The sequence below is a fragment of the Pituophis catenifer genome, unplaced genomic scaffold, assembly GCF_029215685.1.
Source record: "Pituophis catenifer annectens isolate HBS135680 unplaced genomic scaffold, rPitCat1.0.hap2 SCAF_4, whole genome shotgun sequence".
NCBI lineage: Eukaryota > Metazoa > Chordata > Lepidosauria > Squamata > Colubridae > Pituophis > Pituophis catenifer.
Genome location: NW_027256884.1, coordinates 106,422,795 through 106,443,901, shown reverse-complemented (window position 1 = coordinate 106,443,901; position 21,107 = coordinate 106,422,795). Strand labels below are relative to the sequence as shown.

Genomic DNA, 21,107 nt, shown 5'->3' with positions numbered 1-21,107 from the left:
AGAATTGGAAATATGGTTATTGGAATTGCTGGAAACCTCAGAAGCCTTTTTTTTTTTAAAGAAAGAGAGGAACAGAGAATTGATGTGCAAAGGAATTTCAAAAGAATGCTTCATATAATGTTCATCAAAATAGTGTACAATGTGTAGAATGATACCATGTCTATAGTATGAGTCTTTCATTTCTCATCTATATATTCATTTATTGTTCCATTCCATTTTCTTCTTAGTTCTTTCTTGTTCCTTATTCCCCTATTCCTTTCTTCTCTTGAATTACAATACTGACTTGTATGGTATGCTTGGATGAACAAGGGTTTTGAAATAAAGCCGCCTAGTGGTTGTGTTCGGAAAATGTTGATGTAAGAAATTTTCTTGTGAATTAAAGAAATGTGATAATGGGTAATTTATTATCATTTTGTTTTCTATAGATTCATAAATACAATATATTTTATGCATTTCTTCCATAAAATATTCCAATTATTCTTGTGCATATAATACAATATCTAATTTGTCTAACAGGTTAATTGAATAGATCAGTGATTTTGATCTTTTTAGCTCTTTTTGTTGGCATTTTAAATTTGTATTTTATATGTAGGATTGTAGGAATAAAATTAGTATTAGTATTTACATTAGTATTAACATTAGTATTTATATGTTGTTTTCAACAAAACAAAAACAATGAATTTATACTTTGGTTACCTTTTTTATTTATTAGTATCATCAAGTAAAATACCTGATCATTGCTGCTTTCCATGATTATTTTTTTCCATTTTACAAGTACATTATCATATGTCTACATATGCTTTCTCATTTGTATACATTTATTATATTATAAATTATTACACATTATTATTATAAAACTTTTTTTGTTCATTATAAAATATTTGATGCAGATGGTTTGTATTTAAATCGATGTAGTGTAGAAGTCACACACCTGTACATTCTAAAAATGATTAATGAGCATAGTATATGTCAGAGGACTGGTTAGATGGTAACCAGTATACTGTAGTATTACTACTTTAGTAGGAATAATAATAGCTTTTGATTTTCTGAGAAATATGAATAAAAAAATTAAAATATGAGTGAAAAGAAATGTAACAAAGGTTATATATTTGTAAATTAATTGATATGCATAATATAGATAAATAAAGCTGAATATAGCTGTTGGTAACAAATTAATTGAATTTTTCAAAATTAAACCAAATGTATTAATGGATGACTCTTAAGGATAGTTGGCTATGAATTTTCTTGGTTACTGATTACGTACTTTATCAGCTCAAGAATGATATGTCGAAACAAATACAAATGTATTTACATTGAACACAATTTTTGTTTGGAATATTTTTGGGAATTATTTGAAGAATTCCAGATACCTTAAACATGAACTAATTTTAGTAACCTGAGATTGATTCATATGGTTTTAATTGTATATTCTCCCCCTCTCCCATAGTTGAGGGAAGAAATGAAAGCTATGAGAGTTGCTCCCAAAGTCCCCCTTAAAGATTTCAACAAATCTTTCCAAAGTAACCATTGAATCATTTTCCAAGCTAGGTTATGGTTGAGCTGCAGTTTCTACTCTCTCAAACTGTGCTTTTTGTTGTAGTATTGGAACATATTGCAAAAAGTGCTTATATGTCCACCTTGATTGTTTATAAAATCCATGAACAATGTTATATTATTAATACATCCAACATAAGGTCATTTTAAATGCCTCATGTTTATATGATTGTTATTTGGAATATGTTAATGGGAGGGTGGGGGATGGCCAGGAGCTACTTTTATCAATATCCTCTGTAACAGACTTGGGAAACTCAAAAGATAATATTCTTCTAAAATAAAACCAACAAATGAGAGTGGAAATTGGTGCTGCAATATCCTGAATGATGTTCCTACTGGATTGGATTATAAGAGGAAATGGTTAGTTAAAACATTTTAAATGCTCACTAGTGTAGTGACAATATTTTTTCAGTTGGACTGAATGATTATGCAAGAAATATTTACTTTAGCTGACAAACATATACAATCTTTTTCTCCTCAGGATATATTTATGTTCATCACAAGACAACTGAAAGGATTAGAAGATACAAAAAGCCCACAATTCAACAGATATTTTTATTTATTAGAGGTAAATGTAAACAATTGTCATTCATATTAATCTTAGTTTGATTAAAGTTTTAGTCAAATATCTATTCTGCATAAAATATAATAGCATTTTAAGTATATTTGAAACAGATCTGTATTTATGATGTAAAATTATTCAGTACTGACTTTACCAATTCTTTATTAAATTATACTTACTGTATCTTTTTCTCCTAAATAGAATATTGCATGGGTTAAATCTTACAACATATGCTTTGAACTAGAAGATAGCAATGAAATCTTTACGCAACTGTACAGAACGTTATTTTCTGTGATCAAGTGAGTATATCTTCAACAGCAATTTTGATACTTGATGGAAGTGACAGATTGTTTTGATTGTTAGGAATAGGCTTAAAATCTGTAAGCATGGAGGTGAAAAAAGTTGCATGGATGAGTAACATTTTGCACACCACAAAATATTTTCCTTGCAATCTTGACTAAGTGGGATTTTCTAGGGTACAAGTTCAGACCTCTTCTGGCCAAAATTTAAATACAGCTGAAATTACTGTTACTAGCAGCAAGGTAGAAATAATATGGTTAGGATTACTGGTGGACTTGCATGAGGTTAACTTGTGTTCTCAGTGACCTTGATGTTCATTGTGTTTGGGACAGACTATTGAAGGTTTGGTCAGAATGGAAAAGATACCCTTTTCGCCATGGTGGGTGTGGGGAACAGCAATGAAAAGAGAAGAATGACAAGTAGGAAACCTCTTGCATGCCAGATAAGAATTGTGGTTTTGCAGTCTCAAAGAAACGGTTCATTATCCAAATTCTAATTTAGGATGGGCCATAATAACTTACATTATATTGCTGAGCTGACACTATTCTCATTTTAGCAATGGTCATAACCAGAAGGTTCATATGCATATGGTAGATTTGATGAGTTCTATCATTTGTGAAGGTGATACAGTATCGCAAGAGCTTTTGGATACAGTTTTAGTTAATCTAGTCCCTGCACATAAGGTAAGAATTAATATTTTAATGTAAAAATATTGCAAATTGATACATAGTATGCTTGGCAAAATATACTGCAGCTACCTTTTTATTCATGAATTTATAACACAAAGAATAGACTGATTATTTGAAAGAGTGAAATTAGCCAATATTTATTCTGTTTCTTAGAGAATCTCTAAAGCATGAAATAAAAGAATGTTATGTTGGTCTAAGTTTAATGAGGAGGATCATTAGATAAATTATATTTATATTTACATTCTTTCTCTTTTGCTGTCAAGTAGCTATTATTTTTATTACTATTAAATTTCACCTTATTAAAATCTGAAATATATTGTCATTGCCATAGCAATGAGTGGGAGAGAAGTGAGAAGGCATGACAACAGTGAATCTGGAGACATTTTCATTAATTTGTATTATAGGTTTTATTTTAAGCCAAGTTAATCTAGAGATGCCTACTATAATTAAAATGAGAAAATTGACAGTCTGAATTGTGAATATACCATATGTATTTGTGTATAAAAATAAAATTGTAGAATATTGTCATTATCATTAGATACATGAAGTTTAACATGAATGAATTCAAATGATTACTCTGTTTCCCCAAAATAAGACATCCCCTGATAATAAGCCCAATTGGGCTTTTGAGTGCATGGCAATAAGGCCAAGTGCTTATTTCAGGATTCAAAAAAATGTAAGACAGGGTCTTATTTTCAGGGAAACACGGTAGATTGTGAGATGGAAGGTAATAAAAATTTGGCCCTAGGATATAACAGAGGAGGAGGAGGAAGGATAAAAAGCAAATTGCATGATTGACAGTGGAATCTTGTACACCTTAATCAGATGTACCTCCAGCTATCCTCTGGAGTATCCTGAAGAAATAGGTGACATGTGAGATATGAAGCCTGAATGCTTCTGTCTTTAAAAGTTGTACACAACATTAACTGTAATGTACATTTGTATTTTATGTACTCAATCTATAGTGGTTGTAATGCTTATAGTTGTAATATATTTAACCAATATTACCCATCCTGTGCTTTAAAATTTTGAAAAAAGCCAATTATGTTGATTTACTTAATATAGAGTATCAAATTTTTAGAATAAACCTATAATTTGGTGTCCAATATATTTTTCAGAATTTAAACAAACAAGCATATGACTTGGCAAAGGCTTTACTGAAGAGAACAGCCCAGGCTATTGAACCATACATTACTAATGTAAGTGATAATTTAAAATAACCATGTAGAAAAAAACTGAATAATATATCATTAGTGTTAATATATCTTTATATTGTGCATTGAATAGTTTAGGACTTTCCTACAATCAAATCATAGCTGACTGTATTCTTATTTAGAATTTGCATCATTCATAAATCAAAGTTAACAGTAGCTAATTACATCAGTTGTCAGATGCATTTAGTATCTTATGTTTCTGTTGACTGTCCTTCTATAACATAGCTTTGAAGCATGAAACTAGATGTTCATTTATTGATAGTCAATATCCAATTAGTATTGAGAGCCAATTTGCTATAGTGGTTAAGGTACTGGCCTGGAAACCAGGAGACTGAGTTCTAGCCACCCATTGGAGTGCAAGCCAGCTAGGTGACTTTGAGCCAGTCATGCTCTCTCAGCCCAATGATAAAGGATGCAGACAAGACACACAATAAAATATAAAATAATAGCAATAATTAAGAAGTTAATAATAGAATACCATTGAGTTCATTGTCATCTGTTTGAATCTGCATACAGTTACAGTACTGTACGTGATTATTTGAGAATAAAGTCCACTGAACTAAAGGAATGTTTTCAATTATATATAAGAAATATTCATCCAGTATATTTTTTCCACAAAAAAAAAATTTTTTTCCACAAAAGCACTTACTTTTCAGCATCTGCTAGATAGAAGATGTGATCTTATGGATGATAAAAGATGTATCTAGCAATCATCTCTATAGTTGCAGCTGAACTTTTCCAAGTAGTTCTAGTCACAAAAAATGCTAATTGTTTTTCATATTTTATTCTAATGTGAAATGTATACATGGAGATGATCTTTTGAAAGAGTTAGGCATTTTTGGAGATAGAATTTTCTCTTACTCGTTCTTTCTGCAGTTTGATTTGGAATTGGTCTAGGACAACTAAAGTATTTCAATATAATTCATAAAATAGAACTGTGTTATGCTAAGCGGAGTACTGTCTAGTACCTAGTTGCCTTAAGAGACATTGCAGTTTACAAAGGCTTGCATGTTTTCTGAACTAAGGAAGTATTTATTTTAATAACATGAGTAATTTTTAAAGGATTGATTTTTCAAAATGTAATATGTATATAAGCTTTCAGCATGAATAACTGACATTTATATTCTTGATCCATTAGCGATACAGAAATGTATTACATTTTATTTCAAATTGTATTTTAATTTTGATGATTCATTAACAGCTCACATTAAGAATATTTATACATTTATACAGTTATTTCTAGATATTTAAATGTCAGGTTCTTTGATGTAAATTGTGAATTTAAGTTCATACAGAATCCAGTTGACACTAGCTTTTTAAGTATGTATACCTATTACCCTTAATATTTTAATTTTCCTGTAATTAATTTAATTGCACAGCCAAAGTAGATGAAAAGTTAGCTTCCCATTTAATGAATGAAGTGTTATGGGGTTAAATATGATTGTAAAAATAACAATTTTTGGGGAAAATAGGGAATCTTGGTTTTGTTAGAAAATTAGAATTGTTCTGAAATAAATTAAAAATTTATGATTTCTATCCTGTTCATATTTTGATTTTTTTTTCACAGTTCTTTAATCAAGTACTTATGCTAGGAAAAACATCCATCAGTGATCTCTCAGAGCATGTTTTTGATTTAATTTTGGAGCTATATAATATTGACAGCCATCTTTTACTCTCAGTTTTGCCACAGCTTGAGTTTAAACTTAAGGTAAGTCTATCACAAGATAAAAGTATCACTGCTATTAATTGAAGATTTAAATCTGTGTACTGGGCATGGATGATGCACCATTTTTCAATAAGAACTTTAATTCTGTAGGGAATGCCACTCTGTCAGAGTTCTTTTTCTGATGAACATCCCTCACTATACATTTCAGATATGTTTTAATATCACAGTATATATTAAAGCTCTTCTCTTTTCAACTATCACTGAATAACAAAAATAAACACTTTTAATTCTCTAATTTCCAGTGTTAAGTAGCTGTCCTTCCTTGTAACTACCAGCAAACAGATACTAAAACAAAACAAACAAATTTATTTACAATCCAGATCTGGTAGCCCTAACTTAAATCAACAAAATGGTGCATTTCCATCACAGAGTTGCTTAGGGCAGAAGGACAAAATAGTACAGGAAAGCTATTGTAAATTTTTATTTGTTCATAAGTTGATCCCATATGATTTGCACATGGAATAAGTCATTCTGTTTACCCAAAGACTTCTGTTTACATCTGACAAAGGGTGTTTTTTTACAGGAAAATTTCTGTTCTATTGTGTGTGTATGTGTGTGTTTGTGTACACACACACGTCTGTGATTTTAGTTGAGTTCTTTGTTATTTTCTTTCTTTTAGTATATGAAGAAACAGTTTTCTGAAGCTTACTTATGTAGATTTATATACTTTTTTAAAAAAAATACTATTTTCTAGAGCAATGACAATGAGGAACGCCTCCAGGTTGTAAAACTTCTTGCAAAAATGTTTGGAGCAAAAGATTCAGAGCTGGCCGCTCAGAACAAACCCCTTTGGCAATGCTACTTGGGAAGGTATGTTTTGTTTTATTTTGTTTCTCACTAAATTGTAATTTAGTCTTAATGTATTGTAATTATTCAACATTTCATATATTTTGAAACATTAGTATTAGCCATAAATTTGAGTAGTAACTATTATCCTGCTTACTCTTAAGTATCCTAGGAAAGAATTAAGCTGCATTTGTACTTCCATAGACCATTAGGATCCAGCTTATTTATACTAGTTTTTAGACTGTAAACTTTGGGCTTCTACATTTTACTAAACTATCATGTTTGCTTGGGTTTGGTTAATATAATAATTAATGAAGTCAGTGAAGAAATGGTTTATTTTAGCATAAATCATTTGTTTTCTTTTTGCATTTGTGACTTAGTGGGCTTTGTGGTTTCCTGATTTTTTAATGCTTTGAGGTACTGAGCATTCTTTTCTGGCCCAATGCCAGAAAAAGTAAGAAAAAGTAAGAAATGAACAAAATAATCAATGATTATTTAGTTCATTTACTGACTCTGTATTGTTATTGCCTATTCAGACAACTATCTTTGGTACAAAGGTGAAGCTCAGCAAAATATAACAAGTATCTTTCAATGTATTGTGTTATATGGAATAAGGTAGATTTTTATCAATAGAATTACATATCAAAACATTGTATAATTCAGTTGATATATTGCATTTCATTAATATTAATATCCTTTTCAAAGATAACATTAGAAACTAACTAGAATTGCAAATAGGTTACAAATACATTTCACAATAAAAAACAATGCTAAGAAATACACATATGCATGTCTTTTCCATTATATTTTTCTTTTGGTTAAAATGACAACTGGATTCATAGTTCACAATTTTTGGCTAAAAAGCACAGATTTTATTTTATTATTTATTATTTTTACACTGTCCAGCAATTTCACAAATTAAAAGCACAGAAAAATAATATCACAATAAGACAGGAACAGAATATAGCAAAAACTCAACACCAAGCTGAGCAGAGATTAACATCAAGAGTTTATTAGATGAACAATCAATAAGTAAACAATACCCCAATCAAGGAACTACAGTGCAGAGAAGTAAGCTAATAGTAAACAAAAACCTAATCAAGGAACCACCAAGACCACTCCCATCAACATTGACAGGGCAAGCCACTAGTTGTTGTGGCCCACCAGCGGCCTGCACGGATCGAGGCTGATCCTGACGATGAGGCTGGTGTGGTGTCGCACCAGCAGCCTGCGCAGCCGGCACTCGCGTCAGACAGCGAGGAGGCTGAAGAGGATGTGGTGCCAGAGGCAGAGACTCAGCCAGGGCCTTCAGAACCTCCAGAGGCTCCTTCAAGTGGAGAGAGCGAAGTGGAGGAGCCTCTTCTCAATGCTCGAGCACGCAGGTCTGCCAAAAGGCAGGAGTGGCTACTCAGGAGGAAGAGGTCTCCTTGAGAGTAAGGCTTGAGGATAATTGGCTACTCCCTTAGTCTATTTAAGTCACACGCCGTTATTAAGTTTCTTGCTAGAAACAACTTGTAATTATCATCAGAGCATTTTTGGAAAAGTCTTATCGTATCTTGCTTTCTGGGCTGGTTGCCAACCTTTGCCAGACTTTGTTTTATTCTTGCTACTTAATAAATTTGATAAGGACCGTTGGTGTGTGTCAATATCCTCGGGAATCCGGAGCTGGGGCAGAACACTAGTAAGAGAAAAACTTACTCCCTTCTAGCACTTATGATGTTACCTAGTTTGGTAATGAAACACTTGCAAGAAAACAACAAAGTTCAGTGAGCACTAAGAATCCCACAATAGCAAAAACTACACAACAACAGAAAACATACCCACATTAACCTGAGTGAGATTAAACCACTCTAGTTGAAGGCCTGGATGAAGAATCAGGCCCTCTTGGCTGGTATTTTATCCATTCCTTGGATGAGAAAAAAATAAAATTCAATTAAGCAAAAGTAGGATCATAGCGTATTATGTATTCTCTTGCACAGAACTTAAGAGATAAGTATTCTCTGGATCCTTTTTTGCAAAGTTCCATCTAATGTTCAAATATTTTCTATATATGCATCTTTTGGTTGAGTTTTGTACACAATAGTTTGGTGAAAATTGAAATAAGATACAACATGGTTATTAAAATTTTTAATTTTTTAAAAACAGATTTAATGATATACATGTCCCTATCCGTCTTGAATGTGTGAAATTTGCCAGTCACTGCCTTATGAACCATCCAGATCTAGCGAAAGATCTAACAGGTATCAATACATTTCAGAGTAAAAGAAGTTCTCTTCTGTTTTTAGTTATATGGTGAATACACTATACTTTTAAAATATAAAATACTTAAATATAATGGTATCTTTATAAAGAGTGTGCTTCAAGTCATACTGTTTAGTGTCCTCTGCAAGTTTTATTACTCCCTATGAGTCTCTGTCCCTAAGGCCATCAGATGTTCAGGTTTGACACAGTTTTAATATGAGCATGTAAATACATTTTTTCTCTATCTCTGTCTGTCTATTGCCATCCATCCATCCTATAGATGTACAATTTTCTTACATAGATGTTACCCAGACTTGTTCTTCAAGAGTATTATTTGTTATTTTTTGAAACTAAAACATGCCAATTTATGACATAATACAGTTTAGCCCTTTAAGTAAAAACTTTAATAAATAAAATAAAAATAATTTAAAAAAAATTATTAAAAATAAAACCAAAAGGAAATAAATTCAAAGGGCAGACTTAATGGACCACTAGGTCTTTTTCTGCTGTCAGTTTTCTGTGTTTCTAATAATCCAATTGATATGTATTAGGGAATATGACATCATTACTTTATAAATATATTTGCATTTTGCAAATAATAAATTGTCATAAATTTCTTTGAAAAATGAACCAGGTAATTTCTGTCTTCAGTTCAGTTATTTTATCCAGTCAAATTACAGTGAAAGTGTATGCAGATAGCCCTTGGTTAACAATGGTAATTGGGACTAAGTGACGTCATAAAGATGTGACTATGCTGACTCACGATGGCAGTTTCAGTTGCAATCACTACGTGAGTCCTGTGTGGATGTTAAACCCAATGTTTTGTGATCACCATCTCCTGCCAGCTTCTCCTTTGACTTTGCTTGTCAGAAGCTGACGGTGAAGGTCACAAATGATGATCATGTGACTGAAGAATATTGCAACGTAATTGCAAATTGCAAGTTGTTGCCAAGGGTCCAAATCATAACCGTATAATTATGGGGATGCTGCAGAAATTGCAATTTTGAAGGCAGATTGTAAATGTCCAGAGCAGTCATAACTTCAAACAATTGCTGAATGAGTTGTCATTAACCAAGGACTGCCTGTAAAACAATTAAAATGCAGAATTAGATTTAAATACAATTAATGACAAAAACAAATGATGTTTAGTTGGATGCAGTTTTAGTTCATTTTGATTCTCTTAAAAGGCATTATTTTGGCAAAATAAATACTGCTGTCAGTGCCGTGACAAACTATTTTGTGCAAGAAAGAAAAATAATGTAATATTCAAATTATATTTTAGAACGGAGATAGATTGTTTCTGCCTAACAATGTTTAACAGAGAAACATATTTGGATTATTATATTCCTTTGAATCACAGAAACATAATTTGTTAGCATAAACTATCTTTATCAGTGTCATATCTAAATAAGCTGTTATTACATTGAGACATAAGCATGAATACCTTCCTGTACTTTGAAATCTTAGGTTCTGCAAATACAAATACAGATGTTTCAAATTGCTGGTCTGGGAGAATTAAACAAATCTTAATCAGTAATAAGCAAGCAGAGTTTTCCCTGTTTGAAAAATGTAATAGGACAGGGGTCTGTGTGTGCGTGTGTGTATATGTGTGTGTGGTCCTTGTATTAAACACAGAGATCATAATATTACCATGATACATTTTTTTTAAGCCCATGAAAGAACAAGTACCACATGTCTTAAGCTATAAATTGTGGAGCTATAAATTTAAACATTTATCAGAGAGAGGGGAAAGAAAGATTTAATATGGTGCTTTGCTTTATTAGTTTTCTTTGTGATGGAAATTACCACGCAACACAAATCCTTTAATAGGTTCTTGTTGTTATAATTGTTAGGGAGAGAATGAAAATTCCTTCCGAGTGGCTTAATTTATTTTTCCCATTAGTGACATTGTAGTTCATAATAATTCAACAACTAAGTTTCATTTTATTTAGAGAAAAAAGGAAATGGCTCTGATGGCATATTTTATAATATATGACTCTGTTTTTAGAGGAATTATATTCATAAGTGTATATTGCAGGTATTCAACTTAATGATATAACATTTCAGTTAATACGTATTTTATGTACAATATATATTTTATGTATTATATACAGAATATCTTAAAGTGAGATCTCATGACCCTGAAGAAGCTATTAGGCATGATGTTATTGTATCAATAGTTACTGCTGCTAAGAAAGATCTCCTACTTGTGAATGATCATCTGCTTAATTTTGTAAGAGAACGAACACTTGACAAACGGGTAAGTTTGTTGGTTAATTACAGACTGCTAATCCAAGGGTAATCAGTTTGTTAAATTTGTTTTTTAAAAATCCTTTATTCTTAAGGCCTTCAATAGCATGTTCATATACTTTGATTTTCTACTCTGCATGCACACTTTTTGTATAGTCAGTCCTAGACTTATGAGCCCAAAATTTTTGTTGCTAAGCAAGACAGTTGTGACCTTGAAATGAAGAATTATGAGTGAATGAACTTTGAAACTGGCCATTTTGCATGGTTCTTTTTATGCATATAGTAAAAATATTGCTGTATGTTTTCAATGTTTATAGTAGCCTTTTTAATAAACGTTGGGGGGGCTCTCATTATGTATTATTATTTTAGTGGAGGGTGAGAAAAGAAGCTATGATGGGACTTGCACAGATATACAAGAAATATTCTTTACAATCAGAAGCTGGAAAAGAAGCTGCTAAACAAATTGCTTGGATTAAGGACAAATTATTACATATATATTACCAAAACAGTATTGATGATCGGTAAGTTATCTTCAGTTTTTTAAATAAAAAAGACATTTCTGTCCCAAAGTTTGGAAAATAATGACAAAAAAGGTAACTCTGGGCATCTTACAGTTACATATACAGTTAAAACATAAAAACTTAAATTAGACATTAAAACCAAGACACATGGGGAAGGCTGGGGGCAGACTGGGGGGAGGTGGGATCTGTTATTATTCGATCAACCACTTCCATTGCACTGTTCCCCGCTGCAGTTGATCATGGCTTAAGTTTTGACTTTAATATTAATTTTGATATTTTTCTGAAACTTGTTATTGGTAATTTTTTTTTAGATTGCTGGTAGAACGAATCTTTGCTCAATATATGGTTCCACACAATTTGGAAACAAATGAAAGAATGAAATGTTTATACTACCTTTACGCAACACTTGATTCTAATGCTGTTAAGTATGTATTCAATTACAGATATGGAATATTTTCATTGCAAATGTAATTGATAATTTTGATTAAGAGAAATATAGATTAAAGCCTGAAGGCTTTTATCTTGGTTTTCAATTGTTTCTTATCAAACAAATATTTTCTATTTGGAACTACATTTTTAGTTCTTACTATTAAATAAAATGCCTCATGTAAAGTATGATACATCCTCATCATGTACTTATCTTTCCACAGTTTAAAAAAAATCTCTTTCCACCTCTTTAATTTTCTAGTCAACCTTACTTGTTAAGCGTAGATTTGGAAGGAGGCAGGTGTTAGAGAACGGTAGTAGATGGAAAATCTGTTTTTGCCAGTGGGGTATGTTGCAACAGTGAACACATGCAGTTGTATATAGCTCACTTCTTCATTTCAGTTGAATTCTCTTATGTCATAAAAATAGGAACCGTTCATTATTCTTTAATTGGTAACTTGAATCTTATGTATGCTTTCTTTAACAGTTTATAATTCTAAAGATGGAGGTATCTCAACATAAGTGCCTTATAGGTAGTCTTCACTTAAGGACCACATTGTTCCAAAACCTTTAGTTGATTCTAGGTATCATATTTGCCTATAAGTAAAAAACAAACAAACCCTAAAGCTATGAATTATTTTTTTTGTCTAATTAAATTTATAAGCCGAAAAAGATGGTGGTATTTATTATTTGACAGTAGAATCCTCTAATCTAATAATACTTCTTGTACATGGTTTTATATCACTAGCTACACTATTATGAGAGCAGCAATTCAACATATGTTGAACCTACCAGACAACTTTTAAAAAGAGTTTGGTAGTGAATGAAATTAGAGATAAGTATGTTTTTATCTAGTAACTCCAGTACATGTACTCCTCAAGTTACACTAAGAACTTGGACTGGATTTCCATCACTATGCAATCCAGTTGTAAAGTGTGACGTCATGGGACCACATTGCTTAGCAACAACAGGAGGAGTTTCTCACAAAATTTATAAGGTCTAGTCAGTTGCAAAGATGATTGTTACATCACTTATTGTTTGTACTTTGTTATTTTTATGATTAGGGCATTGAATGAAATGTGGAAATGTCAAAATTTACTAAGGCATCAAGTAAAAGATTTGGTTGATTTAATCAAACAGACAAAGGTAAGTTCATTTCCTTCTGAAATTTTACATGTCACTAATATTTTCAGGACTTCAGCTTGAATTTTATTTCACTGACAGAAGGAATACTTTCTGGATTTCTTTTTAAAAATGATAATATGAAAGTGAAACTTTGCTATATGCCAGTGTTTTCTATCCTAAATACTTGAAATAATTTTAGTGTACTTACTTTAGTGGGAAACTGTTTTAAGCCCATTTTGTTTTATTGACTTACTTAGTTTAATATCATGCTTTTTCATGCTCAAGGCAGTTTACAGATGAATAAATAAACAGGTAAAAATCCAGGCAGCAACTTGCAACCAATGTCTCTTTGATGTCCTTGCCCTATAAATTTCATAGGAAAGATATAAAGCAACTCATCTGCCTCCAATGTTATATCTATCTTCAGTAAAGACTTTCATCTCAATATAAGATTCACTGCAGTAGCAAGAGCATCCTAGGGAATGATTTACTTTCTGATAAAGAATATTCTCTCCATGGAAGCCATTTTTATATAAACAAGGCTTCTATCACAGACATTTTGTAAGCATGCCCAATTTGTGCTATAAAATAGAGATAGTTCATAATATGGCATGCACCATTAAGGAATGACAAACTTTCTCCCAATATATTATGTTTCAGTGAATATTGGAGTGTTGCATTTTTCTTCTGCTTGGTGTGGTCTGATCTTCTTTGAAAGACTCTGTCTTAAGAATTATTTTCAAACAGCAAACCTATATTTAAAAAACCTTTAATGTCGGACCAAGAAGATAAGAGGTTCAAATTCTCAATAAGATGGGGTTTTGTACACTCCAATCTTCAGTTGCTTATCTCTCATGTGTAAATGGCTAGAAATAATGCCAACTTAAGAAAACCTGTACCAGTTTTCAAGCTTTCTGGTGGAGCACAAGAAACCCAAAGACCAGCTAGCCGGCATGCACATGCGCACCAGCCAGCTGGTCTTCAGGCGTCCGGCACTCTGGTGTGTACTCGCACATGTACGCACACATGTCCGGTTTGGGCACTTGGTGCTGAAAGGGTTGCACTAGACTGAACTTATTTAAAAAATATTGGCTTAGCCAACATATACATTTTTATGAGGGAGTGCCCCTTTCTTCAAACTATCTATGAAGAAGTGTTGCATTCTCTAATTTTCATTCACGACTATTTGAAATTAGGGTGATGCCGAATGAATGGCACTCATACCCAGTCTCTGAAGTTACAGACGTTGCAGCATCCCTGTGGTCATGTAATCAAAGCCTGCCCATACTTAAAACCACAGAGGCACTTCAACCCTTTCACTCGCCTATTCCCCCCCATCTCTGTTCTTTTGGTCACCCTGCACAATGGCAGCCCTTGGCAAATTGCCGGCTTTGTTAGATTCTGAGGCCTTTTGAAATTTCAAGAAATATCTGCACCTGTCATTCTTCAAATCATGGATGCCATTCTTCTAATTTTTCAGAAGGCCTCAGAAGTTTTCCAAAGGCTTTCTGAAGCATCAGAAGAACAGCACTGGCAATTTGGAGAATGGTAGGTGCAGTCTTCTTGTGAGGTTCCAGAAGACCTCAAAAGCCTGACAAAGCATTACAAGAATGGCCTGCGCTATTTGGGGAACAGCGCAACCTATCTCAGGAAGAAGGCTTGGCATGGCCAACAGCTGCCTCACGTAGGTCCAGGTCAGGTGTTCTTTATTAGTAGCAGAAAAATCACAATGAAAGTCAGCTGAGCATGGCAGGACATGCAGAGTATAGGATGTTTAGAACTTTCCACTGTGATGCTTGGCTGACTGGCTGTGGTGTGGGAGTTGAGGTGGTAATCCTTGGTGGTGGCTGTGCTGACAGCTTGGCCTCTATTTCAATCCCAGTGTCACCGCTGAGAGGTGCTGAGGATATTTTAATATGTGAAAAATATAGGTGGGTAGGAGAAGTTGAAGAGAAGGCAGACCCTTACCTTACTGAAGCTCGGGTCTGATAATGGCTTGGATCATGTTGGGTCCTACCTAACAATCAGTGTGATTTGGTTAACAACAGCTGGGATTGCCATAACCTAAGCAATGCAGTCATGTGACATTGTGCTATTGAACCGCATTGTTAGCAACAGAAATTCCAGTCTCAATTGCTGTTGTAACTTGAAAACTACCAGGGTTCAGGTTTATAACTATAATAATAATTGGGATGGTATATTAGAACTTTAACATAATCCAGTAGAAAGTCTCTTCAGAATTTCCATGAAGAACTACACATTAAACAAGGATTTTCAATAAAAAGTTTTAAGAATATGATTGAAACAGATCTTGGATTTGTTTCAGTGTAATATTAATATATTTCATCTACATGTCAGCAGTAATATAAAACTGTCCTTATTCATATTATTTCCTCATATTGAAGCTGATATGTATTATTTCTGTATTAAGAATATTTACAGTTCAGATGATGTCAAGTCAGTAGGATATTTTTAATATGTGAAAGCACATATATACATTTGTATGTTTACACATTGGTCAGTGAATCATAGACTTGTTGAAATACATTGCTTAACTCACATTAAGGGGATTTGTTATGGATTCAAAGATCAAAAGTAATATGTGGAATATTTTCACATTTATCATGTTCCTGAAACTATCAAGGGCTATAGAAATGTCAAAAATATTTGATGTCCTTCAGCCTGTTAAAGCAGCAGAATCCATGAAGTAGTTTACCTAAATTATCTCTGAAAGTCTTTAAAGCAGATCATGCAGAATTCTGACAGGTAATCATGCTTTATTTTGTCTGTTCTTTTCTGATAAGGAATAGAATTTAATTCCAAGAGACTACCCCATTTATGTTTAATCCCCTGTAAGACTTTGTAGACATATCCTTTCCTATTTCAAGTTCAGGATTTATAGGCTTTTTACGATGGTCTGTATTGTTAGACCGTTCTGCAGGTTAGATCATGCTCTCAAAACATTAAAAATTGCAGCTAGAAATATTGTCTCTTTCATCTTTTTCTGCTGGCAGAAAATATGAAAACAGAGTACCTTACTCAGTGTATTTAAACTTCAACATTTTGAGAAATTTAATACTGATCTGGTTAGGCAAGATATTATAACAAGAAATCCCAACAGCTTATATCAGCTAAAATCTACATTGATTGCTCTACAGTATGCTAACTAAATAGCATGTTCCCAGCATCCCCAGTTAATCAAAGAGTCAATTTCAACCATAATTACATAGCAATCCATTTTTCTAGGTGGGGAAATTATTTAAGCTTTCGTAGTATGATGTACAGCTAAAAAGAGTGAAAAAAAATCAATGAATTAATAGAATTGTGTTGCATTTAATGCAGAGTTCCAAGTTATTTTTGAAGTATATATATTTATTATGAAGTATCTTAATATACTACTGAAAATATACTGAATTTTATTTCTTCTTTTCATATTTACCTTACTTTATCGCTGCAATTCATTCAGGACAATAGACATAGATGTATCCATCACCCTATACATTGTTTCTGATTGGTGATTCCATCAAGTTATTTATAAACATTAAAATGCTTTAGTTATTACCTATACATGGAAAATTTCCTGCTTAAAATCATACTTTAAATAAGTTTGCTTTGTTATGTGCCATGCAATATATAGGGAAGCTATTCTTGCTTAAATTTAGTTAAACTACTGCCCTGTATATATATTATTAATTTTCTTATTGCTGCATGTTTCAAAGTTTGATTTCCAGGTTTGATAATGTACATATCTTTTTTCCCTTGGGTGCCACAGTTGTCCTCATGGCCTTTAACATATATGTTATGCTATTGACATTGGAGATTGAAGCATTATAGGGAGCTCGTGAGATAATTACACTGTAGGATGTTAGTCCATTCCCTCACGGTTTTATCTATATTTGTGTTTAGATAGTTTTTAATTGTTGATTTACATTTCTTTTAATGGATTGTTTTGTATGCCGCACACAGACATGACTGTGAGATGGATCAGTATATAAATTTATTTGATAAATAAATATATGTGAATAAATAATAAATTGTTATGCTTATTTATTCTAAAAATATTCATAGTAGGAAAAACTGGGTTTTCAATTCAAACTTTGTTTTTTAAATAATGCTGGGTATATTTTTCAGTATTTGTTGATTGATTGATTGATTGATTTTCCACATTCGGGAGCTGCTGATCTCCCTCAGAGAGGGCCTGTGGGTGCTGAACAATAAAACATTGAAATATAAAAACAGTATATAAAAGTTAACATTATATAAGTAGACAAGGATGATGATTATCCCAAAGGTGCTTTTTCAAGAGGCAACTGGACATTCTTTGTTTTCCCTTGAAGACATTTTGCGCCTCATCAAGAAGCTTCTTCAGCTTCTTGGATGAGAAGCGAAAAGTCTTCAAGGAAAAACAAAGACAGTCCAGTTGTCATTTGAAAAAGCATCTTTGGGACGACCATGACTGAGAATCTCCATAGACAAGGATAATATTAAACACTATTAAAATTAATTAAAAAATGGGGGGGGGGGTGCTCAGGCACCAGACAGACTGTGCTTCTCTGGGCTCCCCATGCTTGGCAGCAGGGTCATATTTTGACTCCTATTCAGAAGGCTAGGAAAGTAGGAGCCAGCCTCATCTCTGGGGGAAGACTATTCCACAGGGTGGGGCAACAGCAGTGAAGGCTCTCTTCCTAAATCCTATCAATCAGAATTCTTTAACTAGCTGTATATCTTCAGTGGTTTGAACTGCAACAGCATGCTTTATGGCAGTGTTTCTAAACCTTGGCAACTTTTAAGATATGTAGACTTCAACTCCCAGAATTGGAAAATCAAGAATCACTGCTTAGGGAGTAAGGTTTTGCTTTTTGTCAGAATTCCAACTTTATTTGGGTTCACTTTGTATAATAAATCCATCTGATCCATGTATTATTTTACATATTTCTTCCTGTGTCTGTTTCATCGTTTTTCCCATCAATGATGTAAAATAAAAATGAAATTTTACCATTTTTCAGCATTTTTAAAAGCCTTTGATTCAATAGGTGGCAGCACCTAGCTGACCTTTGCTAATCTCAGAAACTAAGCAGGATTGGATGGGGAAACCATCTCAGAACGCCAAGGCTAAAGGCTAGCATTCAGAAAAAGTCATGGGCAAACTACTCCCATAATGATGCCAAATAAACCATATGGGTATACTTATTAAAAGTCAAACTTCAGTTCAAGATGGGTGGAGTTTTTTTGTTTATTTTTCAGCATTGTATATGCATCTTGCTTTAAATAAGTACATGTTTTATTGTTGGGTTTTGTTATGGTTTTTTAATAAATTATAGACTAGTCTGTTGGTTTCTGTTGAAAGGATGCAAAAAATATTAATGAATACAATATAAGTTTTCTGCTATTTTTTGAGCTAAACTGTTTTTCAAAATTTCAATAAAGATAATTAATAATTAATATGAGTTACAAATGCACAATTATGTGGTTCATTTGAAAATATATAATAGATTAAACTACATTTTGACACACTTCTAGTTCTGTATAATTTATTTATTAATGTAAAGGAATTATCTTACCTATTACCTATTAAATTGTATTATAAAGCCTGTCATTGAAAACCTTTTTTAAATTTTCAGTCAGATGCCAGCAGTAAAGCTATATTTTCCAAAGTGATGGTAATAACAAGTAAGTTTTTTTCTATATTTTAAGTTTAATATTTGAGAAAATATTACTTATGTACTGATACTTTCAATCATTCTGTTTTCTCCTAACTTTGAGTAAGTAACCTTTGAAATGGATTAAAGCAAGTTGAATAAAACTAACATTATCTTGCAACCTAATACAATTAATATATTAAAGTATTATTAGGATTCATTTTTTGAATGATTTAGTTGAAAATTTGCCTCCCTTAAATAGTTTGTGTGGCATTATTAAAGATATTCAACATTGTGTTCAGGTTTGAATATTATGATTAGAATTTCTAATAATATTATTTAGGCTATGTAGATCTATTATACTAAATATCCCAAGTTGGAGGTATTTTTTTTTAACAATGGGAGAGAAATACTGAATAGCAATATATTAGGTAAATTCTGCTAGGAAACAATATTTTAGCCTCTTTTTAATGTTATGATAGCTTGCCCCACCTGCCCACAGGGCTCTGGGTTTATTTATAATCTAACAAAATATATTTTCTGTTTGTATAATCCATTTTCATTTTATATCTTTTTTATTTTTAATTCTTCATGCTGCTTCAGTTACATACAACTCAAAGCGTGGAACTTTTTTTTTGCTTGCTATGTGGCAAAAGCTTTAAAAGCACCAGAACCTTTTTCTTGTTTTACACTGTATGAAACTGTTTACACGTCACTTTATGAAATAGCTAAATTTATTAAGATATAGTTATATACATATTTGTGCCTTGTTCCTTCTATTGATTTACTTTTATGTTGTATTCTATCAGTAAAGAATGCCACTTATAGTAGAAAAGCTTTATTTAATGATTAGCTTTCTATTGAACTTAACCTTGTTTTATTTCCGTAAAGGAAATTTGCCAGATCCTGGCAAAGCACAGGATTTCATGAAGAAATTCACTCAAGTTCTGGAAGATGATGACAAAATAAAACACCAGTTGGAAATGCTTGTTAGCCCAACTTGTTCATGCAAACAAGCTGAAGGATGTGTGGTAAGAATAGATGTTAAAATATAACTTGCAGTATTTGGGGTTATTAAATTGTCTGTTTTCTAATGTGTTCCTAATTACTATTGCAGCGTGAAATTACAAAGAAGTTAGGCAATCCCAAGCAACCTACAAACCCTTTTCTGGAAATGGTAAAGTTCCTTTTAGAGAGGATAGCTCCTGTGCACATTGACACCGAATCCATCAGGTATTTCTTTTCATTTGGAATTAAAATGAAATGAAATTGAGAAAACATATTCTATAAAAGTGCTTTAAGTTAACATGCTGTAGTGTTCTCCCTATTGAATCTTATATTGTAATGTGTCTTATAGGATGAGGCAAAAAGTAATCCAAGTAATTAGAGAAAGAAACAATTGGGAAGATTTTGGGGATGAGGCCGAACATATTCTTGACATGGATTGAAGGATTATGATTCATTAGCTTCCTTTCCTAACCTTATTTCATTTTTTGTCAAAGTGAGAAGGGGAGGGAAAAGCTTAGTCAAGAAAGAGAAAAACATTTGGTTGCTGCACACTAGAGACTGTATTTACTATGGACAGATGTTAGGAAGAATTACAATGATAAATTGGAGCTATTTTTATCTTGCTTGTAATGACACCTTATTTCATACCAGACAAGAAAATTAGAAGAAAACACATGCTATCACTCACCATCTTATTAAGCATAACACAACTAAATGATTACAACAGTATTAATGAGAAGAAAAATGTATATCTTAAATATGTGCCATTGCTCTATTAAAGGAAAAATGTTTCTTGCTCAAATATACTGCTTACACATGATCACATTTAAATGGAATGTCCAGCATGATTCTTTATCATTTCCTTTATTAGTGCTCTTATTAAACAAGTCAACAAATCCATAGATGGGACAGCAGATGATGAAGATGAAGGTGTCCCTACTGATCTGGCAATCAGAGCAGGTCTTGAATTGCTTAAGGTAATTTTTTCTATAGAAAACACTATTGCAATAATTTTTCTGTTATATCTTTTTTTACTTTTAGAAAAAAACTAAGAATGCTCTTAAGT

General features: G+C 32.4%; 1 protein-coding gene across 1 annotated transcript in view; it reads left to right on the top strand.

The window, feature by feature from the left end:
* The window catches only part of PDS5B (PDS5 cohesin associated factor B), an 89,165-nt gene that overhangs the window by 42,764 nt on the left and 25,294 nt on the right, over positions 1–21,107 (top strand). Inside the window, exons 4-18 of the mRNA XM_070942803.1 lie at positions 2,036–2,122; positions 2,318–2,415; positions 2,973–3,099; positions 4,224–4,304; positions 5,887–6,027; positions 6,740–6,855; positions 8,977–9,071; positions 11,187–11,332; positions 11,692–11,843; positions 12,155–12,268; positions 13,334–13,415; positions 19,016–19,064; positions 19,925–20,064; positions 20,151–20,266; positions 20,913–21,018. Coding sequence (XP_070798904.1) covers positions 2,036–2,122; positions 2,318–2,415; positions 2,973–3,099; positions 4,224–4,304; positions 5,887–6,027; positions 6,740–6,855; positions 8,977–9,071; positions 11,187–11,332; positions 11,692–11,843; positions 12,155–12,268; positions 13,334–13,415; positions 19,016–19,064; positions 19,925–20,064; positions 20,151–20,266; positions 20,913–21,018 — 1,650 coding nt within the window. The remainder of the gene's footprint in view (positions 1–2,035; positions 2,123–2,317; positions 2,416–2,972; positions 3,100–4,223; positions 4,305–5,886; positions 6,028–6,739; positions 6,856–8,976; positions 9,072–11,186; positions 11,333–11,691; positions 11,844–12,154; positions 12,269–13,333; positions 13,416–19,015; positions 19,065–19,924; positions 20,065–20,150; positions 20,267–20,912; positions 21,019–21,107) is intronic.